This window comes from Lineus longissimus, chromosome 13 (genome assembly GCF_910592395.1).
Source record: "Lineus longissimus chromosome 13, tnLinLong1.2, whole genome shotgun sequence".
In the NCBI taxonomy this organism is placed as follows: domain Eukaryota; kingdom Metazoa; phylum Nemertea; class Pilidiophora; order Heteronemertea; family Lineidae; genus Lineus; species Lineus longissimus.
In genome coordinates, this window is record NC_088320.1 from 4,829,271 (window position 1) to 4,842,738 (window position 13,468).

Consider the following 13,468-nt stretch of genomic DNA (forward strand, 5'->3'; position numbering starts at 1 on the left):
AGATGCATTGATGAGAACAAGGCTGCTCCACATTAGACTACTCCAGCGACGAGGGGAAGATAGCCAGCCACATTTCTCTGTCCCTGATCCACGGACTTGAAGCTCAGTATTGCTCAACTCAACTGCGATCTATGCAATTTCTCCCGACTGTTTTAGATGTCTGCTGCAGTACAGAGTATGAGATACACGACCATGTACCCCGTCAAGGAAATCTGGCTTTTGGAGGTGCTATTAGTAAATGCTTTTACTACAGTTTTCTAAAGAGATGGCTAGTGTATATGTACATGAAGTTTAAAGTAAAAGCACTTACTAGTCTTTTATAAATATCAGCCAATAAGAATTATCAACAACTAGAAACAATCAAGTAGTTTTTCAATTTTAGGTTTCGTCCCTTTATTCAAGTTTGTTTCTTCTTAAACAGTGAAATAAATGCTGCAATACATCAAGTACCAAAAACATGATGAACAATTAACAATTTTGAAAAAATAATCGTTTGAGTAAACACATGGTCCGTGTAATCAAGTCACCATAGCAAATAGATGACAACAAATTTACAAGGAACTTGAAAGAAAACAAGTGAAGGCTCCTCAATGCAGTACGGTAGATAAACAGAGGGATCAAGGGCTATAGTTGAAAATTGTGACGTACGTGATAACAAGGAAAATGCTCAAGATACCAACACCAATGAGACGAGTAGAAAAGATATGGCTGTGAGGCACCTTGGAATATTATGGCAACCAAAACTTATCCTTTATTTTATGCAAAAACAATGGCACTATTGTATCCCAGCTCGGGATATTTATGGAGATCAACATTTCGGCAACATTTGGTGGGCAGTTGTCTTTTAAGTTCTTGAATATGAACTAAAAACCGGGATCGGTAACAAAGAGGGGTTGCCAGGAACATTCACACAACGCACCAACCAAATCACAGAAATCAAGAGTGACGACACTCCTCCTGCAACAAGTCTTGCGTTCCCGATCCTTTCAGCAATATTAGGATCATAAATCAATTTGTAAACAGTACATGAATATACACACACACATGAACACTCTACTTGATATGGCAAAGATACTTGAATATGGCAAAGAAAGTAGCCCAAGTTTTACATGGAATTGCAAGCGACAGGCTTAAATTGTAACCTCTGTACACTGAAGTATGTTGATCAAAATCTTTGAAATGAATCGGATTGCAAGACTGAAAGAAACACAGGGTGACTTCTACTTCAGCTTTCACTAAGATTTTTACAGACAGCAACTACTGAAGTATACTAATGTAACTGAATGCACAACACAAATACATTAATTGATTTTTAGATTGGTCTAGAATATGATTGGTTGTAATACGGTAAAATCCAAGAAAAAAGTTTTTAAAACGTGTCGATATTTTAAGCCTACAAACGGTTGTAACAAGATGCATGCAGCACAGGAATTCCAAAAGAGCTAGAACTACAATGCTGACAATGATGAACACTTTTTTACAAGTACAATGATGATATCTAGTCACGAACAAGTGGAAAATTTGTCACATTCTACCAGTGTAACTGTGTCAAACAATGGCGTGAATGATGAAAGAAGACTACTTGAACTAACATCACCAGGCTGTTTTCCATTACCTTTATGAAAGCAGCTATATAGTAGAGTATCGCTGTGGAAACAACCTGGGACAAGCATGCTATGCATTGCAGTTAACCAATTTGGAACCCCTCTCAACAACCAAGCGGCCCAGTTGGTAAAGCGCCCTTCTTTGATCACTGTTGGTAATGGTTTCTTCGTTGATTTAGTCGACCTCCTCAATGGTTGGGCCACTGCCACTACCACTGGGTGGTGCACCGCCACTTGGCATACCACCTGGCATTCCTCCGGGCATACCACCTGGCATTCCCTCGGCACCACCAGACTGCTGGTACAGTTTGGTCACGATGGGGTTGGCAATATTTTCAATTTCCTTCTGCTGGTGTTCAAATTCTTCCTTGGTGGCACCCTGGAAATCCAATGTACTTTTTCATTAAAAGTGCTTTATAAAATGTGAATTACACAATGAGAATACTGCATGAGAATACTGCATGAGAATACAATGAGAATTGTTATCGTTCAAATGTACCTCATAAAGAAAACATACGAAAATTAATTAAATTGCTGTATCTTGCATGGTTTATCTCCCCAATTATGGCCACAGAGTGACTATGGGAAGGTTATGGAATATACAAGATTCTGCCCTCGCCCATCTGAGGATAGGGGACAGATTTGCTCTCCAATGTTGTGGAATGGGAATACACCTCAAGCAGTAAAGCATTCAGCTCCCGTACGCCACATCTGACAGAGCCACGTGATGCAAGGAGTTACCCTCACACATGTGGATGTCAACACATTGGTATAAATTTTATGTCTCCAGACACTTTATTCATTTACCGAAACGGAACGCGAATGCCGAAACCAACAGCACTTTGAAGCAGATGAAAGTTGAGGCAGCCCGATATAGTTATAATTTTACCAAATGGTTTTAATCAAAATGTTCTTTGTGTTACAAACCTGGTTATGGTCGAGCCAGTCGATAACTTCCTTGCACTTGTCCAAGACCTTCTTCTTGTCGTCCTCTGGAATCTTGTCCTTGATCTTCTCATCTTCCATTGTAGATTTCATCTGGAATGCGTAACTCTCGAGGTGGTTCTTGGCGGAGACGCGCTCTCGCTGTTCGTCATCAGCCGACTTGTATTTCTCAGCTTCGTTGACCATGCGCTCAATTTCCTCCTTGGTGAGACGACCTGGAGGATCAGATGGTGTAGAATAAATAGCCAATGAAAACCAAGGAGGATACCGCGGTGACGTCACGGCTTTTTCCAAGATGGCGCTGCATATTGTAAACAAACTCGATCCACGGCCAAGGGAAAATCAAGTCATCAAAAAAGTTAGATTTTTCGCATCAAATCAGAGTTATTAGTACTTTTCTGCTATGAAATAAGTCTTCAGACAATAAGCTATCATTTGAATAATGAAAAGTGCTGTTTTGATGGGGAAAAATAGGGTTTTTTAAACCAAATAGCCGGGCACCGATCTTCCAAAATTAGCGATGGTTTCAAAACAGTCTCCCAGATATGGGGCAATCTCTTCATTATCATAATGGGATTTGGAGTCATGTTTACAGATTTACAAGTTCGAGACCTGTTATACCTAAAACTCGCATAGATCCCCATAGATCCCCTCTATTTGTCGAGTTAGCGCCCCTGTAAGATCATGCATTTTCGGACACTAGAACGAAATCTTCCTGCGGATATCGCGGTTTCGGTGATGATTTAAGGAGAAATTGACTGTTCTTAGAGTTGTATGTGACAGAAATGAGTTCATACTTCATGAATACATGAATATATTATGATATGGGCGAGCTTCTAAGTCAAAACAATAACAAACTCAACTGCATCTCTACTGTATATTGCGTAGTGCATTGATTAGTGTATTTCGTAGTGTATTTTAGCGGAGACATTATTTCCGCACTTTGGCCACGCCAAACGTCTTTTTTATTCGTGGAAGTTAATCTGCTCTGTAAATTTTATTTTACACAGGAAGAATCCATACTAGGTATTGCAATATTTCATGTCTATTGGTGTTTTTGTGTACAGGAGCGCTCCAGACAGTGAGACGTGGAGATGTGTTCAGTGCTGGTGCTGTCAGTAGACTGAATCTGATTGGCCATAGCGATCACTAATATGGGTCGGGATCACGTGATATGACGTCACCGCGGTATCCTCCTTGAATGAAAACTATACATGGAAAATGAATAAAGGGGATATAGTGGTTTGAAGTCAATGTCTGCCAGCACTTACTGTCACAATCGCAATCTGTAAGACATATTAGGAACTGAAGCGCCATCTCCGTCAATACTCAATTCAAAACGACCCCGACTTTGGGCGGGGGGAGGGGGTATGGTTGGGGTCGTGGAAAGAGGGCAAATCCATGCTACTTACCTTTGTCATTTGTAATGGTGATCTTGTTCGACTTTCCAGTGCTCTTGTCATGAGCAGAGACGTTCAAGATGCCGTTGGCATCAATGTCAAACACGACCTCAATCTGTGGGACGCCACGTGGTGCGGGAGGAATACCGGCCAACTCGAATTTACCCAGCAAGTTGTTGTCCTTGGTCATAGCACGTTCACCCTCGTAGACTTGGATGAGCACACCGGGTTGGTTATCACTGAAAGGGCAAGACAAGATGAATGAAATTCCGGACCAATTTCTACATAAGTTGATTTCATGTTCAAGGAATAAATACTTGTCAGTATAGTGTGGAATCATTCAAAAGCAATTTGCTACTTAAAACCGACATGCTGCGCAGAACAATTATTGGTGACTGTATCTTGCATGGTTTATCTCCCCAATTATGGCCACAGAGTGACTATGGGAAGGTTATGGAATATACAAGATTCTGCCCTCGCCCATCTGAGGATAGGGGACAGATTTGCTCTCCAATGTTGTGGAATGCGAATACACCTCAAGCAGTAAAGCATTCAGCTCCCGTACGCCACATCTGACAGAGCCATGAGATGCAAGGAGTTACCCCCACACACATGGATGACAACACATTGGGGTTTTTCCTCCAAAAATTTGTTTTAAGTACGTGTTGTGACACGTTGCAATGATGTTGTTCCAAAAGGGTTACCAAGTCTTCAACACAAGCTTTTTTCATGCGAACTAATACCTCAACCATAACAATTCTTGCAGAAGCCTTTCCCTGCACCCTTGATGACCGACTCACCTGTAAGTTGTGAACGTCTGCTGTTGCTTGGTTGGGATGGTGATGTTTCGCTTGATCAGGGCTGTCATCACACCGCCAGCGGTCTCGATACCGAGTGATAATGGAGCAACATCAAGAAGAAGTAAGTCCTGTACCTCCTCGGACTTGTCGCCCTTGAGGATTGCAGCTTGGACAGCTGTAAAAGAGCAGATTTAGTTTTCAAAACTTTGTGCTCCCAGGTGTTTTTTTATAGCCGATAAGAAAATCTGCACAGAATGTTTCTTGTAATTGCTCCAACAACTAACCTCGAATCTTTCATGATAAAACACATTCTCCTCTACTTGTTTGTAGCTTAGCAACATTATGTAATTTATGACCAATACATTAGTTTTTGTACTGAACTGAAAACATGGTTGTCCAACTTTTAAATCAACAGGCTCCAATACCTGAAATTGTTTTATATGAAACAGACATAACAATATTGAAAATGTATCTTGCATGGTTTATCTCCCCAATTATGGCCACAGAGTGACTATGGGAAGGTTATGGAATATACAAGATTCTGTCCTCGCCCACCCGAGGATAGGGGACAGATTTGCTCTCCAATGTAGTGGAATGGGAATGCACCTCAAGCAAGAAAGCATTCAGCTCCCGCATGCCACATCTGACAGAGCCACGTGATGCAAGGAGTTACCCTCACACACATGGATGTCAACACATTGGGTTGAAAATATTGCAGTAGAAAAACAAGTCAAGTCCACAAAGATAACACACCTGCACCATAGGCCACAGCTTCATCAGGGTTGATGGACTTGTTCAACTCCTTGCCGTTGAAGAAATCCTTGAGGAGTTTCTGGATCTTAGGGATACGGGTGGAGCCTCCGACGAGGACAATATCGTGGATTTTCTGTTTGTCCATCTTGGCGTCGCGGAGGGCCTTCTCAACTGGCTCAAGCGTGCTTCGGAAAAGATCGGCATTCAACTCGTCAAATCTGAAAGCAAAGATGGCGCTTGTTAAAGAAGACCAAATCAAACAACAGATGCCTCCTGCTAAAAGCAAGTTGAACGAGTTCAGCGGAAATGAAATCATCTCAATTGTTCAGGTCTTGTAAAGCTTGCTTTTACTTACCGAGCCTTTGTGATGTTTGTGTAGAAGTCGATGCCCTCGTACAACGAATCGATCTCCACGCTAGCCTGGGCACTGGAAGACAGGGTCCTCTTTGCTCGTTCACAGGCAGTGCTGAGACGCCGAACAGCACGCTTGTTCATAGCGATGTCTTTGTTGAATTTCCTCTTGAATTCTTGCATGAAATGGTTCACCATTCGGTTGTCGAAGTCCTCTCCTCCGAGGTGGGTATCACCTGATGTCGACTTGACCTCAAAGATGCCATCCTCAATGGTGAGTATGGAGACATCAAAGGTTCCACCTCCCAAGTCAAAGATAAGTACATTACGTTCTACACCAACCTGGAGAAAGAACAAAGCAAGGTTTCAGCAAAGTAATGATTGAAATCTTCAATTCTGTATCGACAGCCAAGCTTCTTTGTCAAGTTACATGGCAACTGAAGCTTTATTATGACAACAAGCCACTCTATATCATTTGCACGGCAGCTAACAAGTCAGGACAAGTGAAATACAAACCTTCTTGTCTAAACCATATGCGATGGCAGCTGCAGTTGGCTCGTTAATGATTCGCATCACATTCATTCCAGAAATCGTGCCTGCGTCTTTCGTGGCCTGGCGCTGTGAATCATTGAAGTATGCAGGCACGGTGATGACAGCATCTGTGACCTTTTGTCCGAGATAAGCCTCTGCCGTCTCTTTCATTTTCACGAGCACCATACTAGAGACCTCTTCTGGATAGAATGTTTTTTCTTCGCCTTTGTATTCTACTCTGACTTTTGGTTTCCCACCGTCGCTGACGACCTCAAAGGGCCAATGTTTTTGGTCCGCGGTAACTGTTTGGTCTTCGAATCTTCTACCGATCAACCGTTTTGCATCTGTAAGAGTTTGATTTAACATATATATTGTCATGACACAAGCAGATGATGACATACAATGTGTGAATCATAGTCTAAACTAAGAGGAAAAGAAAGGAAATCAGTCGGCAAATGGAGGTGTTCATCGTGCCTGTTATTCAGAAACTTACCAAAGATTGTGTTGGTGGGATTCATCGCCACTTGGTTCTTGGCAGCATCACCAATAAGACGCTCAGTTTCAGTAAATGCGACATAACTGGGTGTTGTTCGGTTGCCTTGGTCGTTGGCGATGATTTCTACTTTGCCGTACTGGAATACGCCCACGCAGGAATATGTGGTGCCAAGATCGATTCCGACTGCTGGTGCAGGTTTTGCCATGGTTGTTTCTGAAAACAAGATACCAATTCATCAATAAACAACATCATTCAGAATAGTTAACCATTCAGCCCCTTCTTTTTCTCTCGCATTTGACATTTTTATGAAAATAGCCAATGTTTTTAAAAAAAGTGAAAATGAAACAGGGGAAAAACACAAGGGCAAGTCCTAATTTCTTAGCGTCTATATATCACTTTCATTTTCAAGTCATACGTCCCACTTTCATTTTCAAGTCATACATCAGAATAGTTAACCATGATTCAGTCCCTTCCTTTTTTTCTCGTATTGGAATTTTTATGAAAATAGCCAATAAGGGCAAGTCCTACTTCTTAGCATCTATATAATATATCACTTTCATTTTCAAGTCATACGTCCCACCATTTTGGCTAGAGATAAAGCAATTAGGCTAGGCCTAACACTTTTTCAAAACGAAGTGAATGCCAATTTTAAGGTTGGGAGTCGGGGTCAGGATTGAGGGAACTGGCTGCCAGTACAACCCTCGGCCTCGAAATTGACTATATTTACGGTAGTAGAAGGTCAAGGAGTTTGAATTGCATGAGGATTTTAACTTGAGGCCTAGGGGGCCTAGCCCAAATGGCAGTACCTAAAACCTATAGTCAACCCTCAAAGGTCCTCCCCGTACATGCCTACATGACACTGCACTTTACAATGACCAGTGTCACCGAGAAGTGCGAGTGCACGAGTGTGTCATGTGACATGTGTACTGCGAGTGCGAGTATTAAAGTGTGAGTGAGCCAGGCCCAGGGGTCAATTTTTACGATTTTCTTTCTTCAACAACAGTTCCTTTGTTTCCCAATAGGCCTAGGCCTAATGCTTTCATCTGAAAATTACACAACCCAAATATCATCAAATAAAAACAGTAATCTACAAATTTGAGTCTTTATTCAATCCATTTGCAATGCACATCACACACAACACATGACCATGAGCATGCACACATCACTATCAGAATTTGGAGCAATTGGAAGAAATAATCACTCCACTCACACAAAAAACACGAAAATTTTCGGAAAATCTTAAATTTCTCATGAATCTCCATATATTTACCTGTTTATTTACACTGTTAACAAACTTGAATAAGGGGATTTGGTGGTTTTTGAAGCGTTTCAGTTTCTAGTTCTTAGAGAAACTGCGACCACGAGGGAGTTATAATGGGGAAGGATCGAGCAGACTATTGTGACGTCACAGAGAAATTTCTCGAACATTACACTTTTCTAACCAATGACAGTCACTGTAACATCGGGCAGGTGCGCGCTGGCCGAAATCTCACAATACACCAGATGTGATTGGCTTGTAAGGAAGAGATGACGTAATGCTTCATGAGCGTATTCGATCAGACGATTCCAGAAACTCATTTCAGAGAGGCACGTGGGCGTTCATTAATCACCATTAATCACTATCAAAATCAATAATTTGTAATGTTGAAATGATGAAATCGGACATGAAAATAATCTCACAGACCTTAGTGTACCTCCATTTACTTATTACCAGCTATAGGCATCACTGATAATTGGAGACAATTGTCACAACCAGTCCACTCTCTAATAAGACTGCCTCAGAAGCTATTGAAGGACACTGATAATTAAAATTTTGGGAAAACTTGTCACAACCAGTCCATTGGCATTATTCTAAGATAAGCCTGCCTCAGAATGTAAGGAACCATCACTGATAATTGGAGACCATTGTCAAAACCATCCAGTCCATTCTCTGATAAGACTGCCTCAGAAGCTGTATAAGGACCCATCATTGATAATCGGGAAACTTGTCACCAGTCCGCTGTCCGATGAGTCCGAAGCTATATTAATGATATCAACAATGGATTGATGATATGACCCTTTTGTTTGATATGCAAAAATGCCGTATCACATAAACATCAGAACAAAAGAAGATGATAAGTTTCATAGAATTTTATTTTGAAATACTCTCACTGCAGAACAAATCCACATTTCCTAAGTTCAGAAATAAAAATACAATAGGAAAATATCAGGATAAAACAATAATATCACAGAGTGTTGTGTGTTTGTTTGTTGCCTACGCCATAGTTTATGTAAGACTATCTCTCTGAGAGTTTTTAAACTTATCACTAACCACCTAATACCAATTATCACCTCATTTACACATATCAATCATACAACCATTTCCAGAAGTTTACTAGAAGCAAACAACCTCCCCCCCGCACCCTTCTGAGAGGTTCGATATTACCCATATGTTTGAAAAGAGTGTTTACTTCACATGTTCTTCAAATGCCCAGCTCAACAAGATGAAACCCGCATTGTTTATAGAAAGGCAAATGTAATGACACAACCATTTGTCACTCTGCACTTGTGAAAATAAGGTGAAAGCCGACTTGAAAATAAAGTGAAAGCCCATGCAAATACCTTGCCAAAACTCACTCTTTGTTTTCAATCAACGACTTTCATTTGGCACTTGAATAACTTTCATTTTGTCAATACATGCAAGGTCTCGATTAACATTTTCCATGCAGACGTGGCCAGTGCTTATCAGAGTTGTGCTTATCAGAGTTCTATTTCGTTGGCCAACATTTTTCAGTTGAATGAGATTACTGGTCAAGTAGGCCTACCCGAGTGGGTGGTCCTAATCAATCAATCACTGACCTCATTGCAATTTATCAATAAGTCTGCATTCTGCCATGCAGGCATGACTAATTTTTTGAGAGTGTCAAATCTACAACATCATTCATTTTTGGGCCAAACAAGACGTCAACCAAGACCTATCTAATCGTTTCTTTGCATTTTAAATATCCTTAGACGGAATCAATGACATAATAAGAGGAATTATAATATATACTCCAAGAATTATAATACTGATGTTCAATTTATTGTTTTAGTAATATACATGTACATAATACAAGCAAGAATTGATAGAGACTAGTCTTTATTAATTCTTGATAAGGCCTACTGGTAACTGGACGGAGATGAATGCCACATTGTAGAAAAGTGCCAAGATTCAATTTTCTGGGTCTCCATCAATGGGTATGGTATCTATTTGAGGGTGCGTATCAGTACCTTCTACTTCTATCAGGGTAAGATTTGCATTTAAGACATAGAATTGTATAATTACCTAGGTCCGGTTGTGAGAAAGCATGTTAGCTTACAACATATGTTGATATGTTGTTTCATGTACATCAATGCACATCAATGCACATGTAACAACATGTCAGCATGATGTCATGAGCCGACATGTTTTGTAACGGTCCAAGAGGATATTTACAGTCTAAAATGAAACATTAAAAAAATTCTTAAAATTTTTTTTTGGCCATCCCAAAAACGTTCCCTCAAACAAATCCTGGCAGGTACACTAATTTTGTACCTTGCAACCTGATTTTATACAAAAACAGAATATACAACATGAGGTTCATTCAAATAACAGCTCAAAACCGCATGTGTCAAAATTTATCTGTTATGATTAACAGGTCCGCATACTGGACCCAAGTCTGGCAATGAAATGGACTTAACAAACAGATGATATGTACAAATAAAAAAGTACAAACTGGTTTTAAATAGTGATATTATATGATATACATGTACAAATATACAAGCATATGATAACCTGACCATGTATAACTCGTATTAAAGGTGGACAATAGGCAGGAGCTTCAATAAATTCGTATGTACAATAACTGCATTACAGCACTGTGTGTGACTGCATTTCCATTTTCTTGGACTACCAGTAATAACGAATGGCGTGCCCCGATAAAATGACCATTTAAAGCACATTTTGATTCATAAAAACCAACAAATATGTAGTTTTCTTGACTTCAGATGATTGAGATTCCTCTGTAATCAAAATTGCTATTTTATTATGCTTTTTCAAGGATCCTTTATAGACAAGGATCTTCAGCAGGCTATCCCAACAGCTGAAGTATTCGTTTTGAGTCCTAATTGCTGTTTCAGAAAGCAGCGTCCCGTAATTCTGCAACTTTCTTCAGTAAGGCAAGATGGCCGCCGTAGAGTATTTCTGAGGAGGACACCATCTGCCAACCCACTGCTTCCACTGAGTTACCGGCCTGGAATTATTCAAACAAGAATGAAACAACACCACAGACTGGGAAAAGTTTAGGTTAGAAATTATTTCTATATGTGTGAATCGCTACAGCAAATGGAAATGTTCAAATTGCATTTTCAAATATTAACTGAAGGAAATAACGCCAAATTAAAATAACGCCAGCGTTAGTGAAAATATTTGTTTTATCAACTTGGCCCTGCCTGGAGTCTCACGCCAACTGTGGAGGTCAAGGTCAAATCGGGGACCTCTCGGCCGCCAGCATCCTGCATCTTGGAGCCTAATTTACTTACCCGCAGTTGGAATGGATTCAGTGTCTGGCCGTCGTCGTCATGGTAATTGACTGCGATAGTTTCCAGCCAGGCGTTGTCAGTATTGCGCGGGTCGTCCGTGTAACCTTTGTATACCTGTAATAACAGAGAAATGTGTTAAGTCATTGCACTACAAACTCTGGTTTCCTAACACATAAGTAATTTCCCTGTATCAAAACTTACCACTGTTCCTCCAGTTTTAAACAAGTTGTCAAGTTTAAGTCGAACAGATGCCTGCTGTTTCTTGTCCTGAGCGTATGTACTCATGGCCTCCTGGGTGAACTCGGCTTTGAGACACTCGTAGACCTGGTCTTCTCGCGTCTTGTTGGTGATAGACTGAAAGGGAGAGAAGCACATGTTTCATTACAAAAACACCATGCCTATTCCTTGAAGATCGCATAGATCACATCAGCAGTAGCGCAGTGGAAGAGCATCAGCCTAGGAGGAGGGCGTTATGTTATGTTAAACGCAAAACATCTACAATATACACCACAACGTGCCAATCCGTGCTTGCTACATACCCCAGGAAGAGCCCACTGTTTGGAATCCTTCCGCTCAACAGCAACAAACTCCAACACTTTCTTTCCCTCAGAATAAACGGGCTGTCCATTGATGTCACGCTTCCATCTTGTGACAATTGGATCCGCTGCAAAGTTCGGTCCCCAGCGGCCCAAGAGACCTCGGCCCGTCAGCCCTGTGCGTCCGAATGGATTCTTCGGGATACTGTCTTCAACGACGTATGGCCCCTCGAAACTTATCCTACTGACTGAGTGAAGATTGTCATACTCGTTGAATAAGATGACAGGTCGGCTTTCTACATTTTGGCTGAAAGATGACAGGGAAGAATTTTAGATCCTATACAACAGTGGAACCTCTATAAAGAACACCCTCAGGACTGACAAGTGCTGCCCTTAATAGAGAGGTGTCCTGATTAGAGAGGTCAAATTGAATGGCAACTGCACTGCTGGGTCTCTTCACTAAAATCAAGACCGGGATGGTAGACCAGTGGGCTCTCGTGGTAGCCTGGGCTCTGGCGTACACAAGTGTTCAAGGGGGAGTGGGTACTGGAAATTGAGCATCCTACTAAAGAATGCCCCAAAGCAATCAATGATCATATCACATATATCAAATACTTACAAAGCTAGCAGATCCACATCGGCCCAATGTGGTTTCAAACGCAACACGTCTGGATGTGTGAAATTGACTGGTGCATATTCCGGGAACGGTTCCTGAGGAACAAAATCAACAAATATTCAGAATTGTCACAACTTAATCATAAGAATCAAGAGCCTCATAGCCATAGTGGTTACACTGCACAGCATTCGTCAGCCCAAAGCTAATCCACCCTACACTTAAGTCTTGTACTACCTTCGCTGAGTGCAGTGCAGTGATCAGTTGAGAGTCAAATCTACACTGAACGCTTTTGCTGCTGGTGACGTGCACAGCATGTCATGCCACGTGTCCCCTCGGGTGCAGGTGACTTGCACAGCATGTCATGTACTAATAAGGCATACATTCATAAATACAGGGCGGTAGCCCCTCCAAATATGCTATATGCACTGGGGAATACTAGTTTGATCCAAATACTATAGATGGGAACACTTTTGAATATGATTTGAGCACGAGGATAGATGTACTGCTAAGCCACTGCTAAGTCCTGGGTGGTGCTGAGGCCACAAATGGTGTCTGCAGTGAAAGCGTTAAACTTTTAAAAAAACAGTAACTTGCCTTCCAGGACACTTTACTATCAGGGAGTTCAAATCGCCGTACAGGTGGGACCGACTGTGGATATGGTGAAGTCCTAGACCGTACGTTTAATTTGACCTGAAGGTCAATATTATGTTCTACGACCTTTTTCACCTCTTTGGCTTTCAACTCCTCTTTTTGTTTTTCTGAAATTAACAAAGTGATAGCAAATTACAGTGCTGTCAATGCCACCGCCTCTTATTCAGGATGTCCCAGAAGAAACGTTCACTTAGATCTGACCAGAAATGTTAGTTGTGCTTCTATCTATCATCTAATACCTGTGAT

General features: G+C 41.2%; 2 protein-coding genes and 3 non-coding genes across 10 annotated transcripts in view; all 5 read right to left on the reverse strand.

Moving 5' to 3' along the window:
• Positions 1 to 365: 365 nt before the first annotated feature.
• LOC135497842 (heat shock cognate 71 kDa protein) lies at positions 366 to 8,276 on the reverse strand. The gene is made up of 9 exons (XM_064787791.1): positions 8,151 to 8,276; positions 6,878 to 7,093; positions 6,370 to 6,728; positions 5,858 to 6,195; positions 5,503 to 5,720; positions 4,750 to 4,924; positions 3,962 to 4,188; positions 2,532 to 2,764; positions 366 to 1,983 (listed from the first exon to the last, which is right to left on the reverse strand). Exons 2-9 carry the CDS (start codon positions 7,083 to 7,085, stop codon positions 1,780 to 1,782), a joined length of 1,962 nt encoding a protein of 653 aa, XP_064643861.1. The 5' UTR covers positions 7,086 to 7,093; positions 8,151 to 8,276; the 3' UTR covers positions 366 to 1,779.
• LOC135498515 (small nucleolar RNA SNORA73 family) lies at positions 2,137 to 2,374 on the reverse strand. The gene has a single exon (XR_010449092.1). It is a non-coding gene; the product is annotated as a small nucleolar RNA SNORA73 family (small nucleolar RNA).
• On the reverse strand, positions 4,343 to 4,580 carry LOC135498516 (small nucleolar RNA SNORA73 family). The gene has a single exon (XR_010449093.1). It is a non-coding gene; the product is annotated as a small nucleolar RNA SNORA73 family (small nucleolar RNA).
• Positions 5,214 to 5,451, reverse strand: LOC135498514 (small nucleolar RNA SNORA73 family). The gene has a single exon (XR_010449091.1). It is a non-coding gene; the product is annotated as a small nucleolar RNA SNORA73 family (small nucleolar RNA).
• Positions 8,277 to 9,006: 730 nt separating the features above from the next.
• Positions 9,007 to 13,468, reverse strand: part of LOC135497591 (transient receptor potential cation channel subfamily M member-like 2) — a 30,742-nt gene continuing 26,280 nt past the window's right edge. For all 6 annotated transcript variants that reach the window (XM_064787372.1, XM_064787370.1, XM_064787371.1 and 3 more), the window contains 6 exons: positions 13,166 to 13,329; positions 12,575 to 12,666; positions 11,959 to 12,262; positions 11,621 to 11,773; positions 11,420 to 11,533; positions 9,007 to 11,130 (listed from right to left, as the gene is read on the reverse strand). In XM_064787372.1, the coding sequence (XP_064643442.1) occupies positions 11,014 to 11,130; positions 11,420 to 11,533; positions 11,621 to 11,773; positions 11,959 to 12,262; positions 12,575 to 12,666; positions 13,166 to 13,329 (944 nt within the window). In that variant the 3' untranslated portion in view covers positions 9,007 to 11,013. The remainder of the gene's footprint in view (positions 11,131 to 11,419; positions 11,534 to 11,620; positions 11,774 to 11,958; positions 12,263 to 12,574; positions 12,667 to 13,165; positions 13,330 to 13,468) is intronic.

Bases quoted from the DNA above. Each gene is read 5' to 3' on its own strand.
- LOC135497842 (XM_064787791.1), bottom strand. From the start codon at position 7,085: ATGGCAAAACCTGCACCAGCAGTCGGAATCGATCTTGGCACCACATAT. The intron at 6,729-6,877 runs GTAAGTTTCTGA...AAACTCTTACAG, and splicing joins TCCCACCAACACAATCTTTG to ATGCAAAACGGTTGATCGGT. The intron at 6,196-6,369 runs GTTTGTATTTCA...TTCTTTCTCCAG, and splicing joins CATATGGTTTAGACAAGAAG to GTTGGTGTAGAACGTAATGT.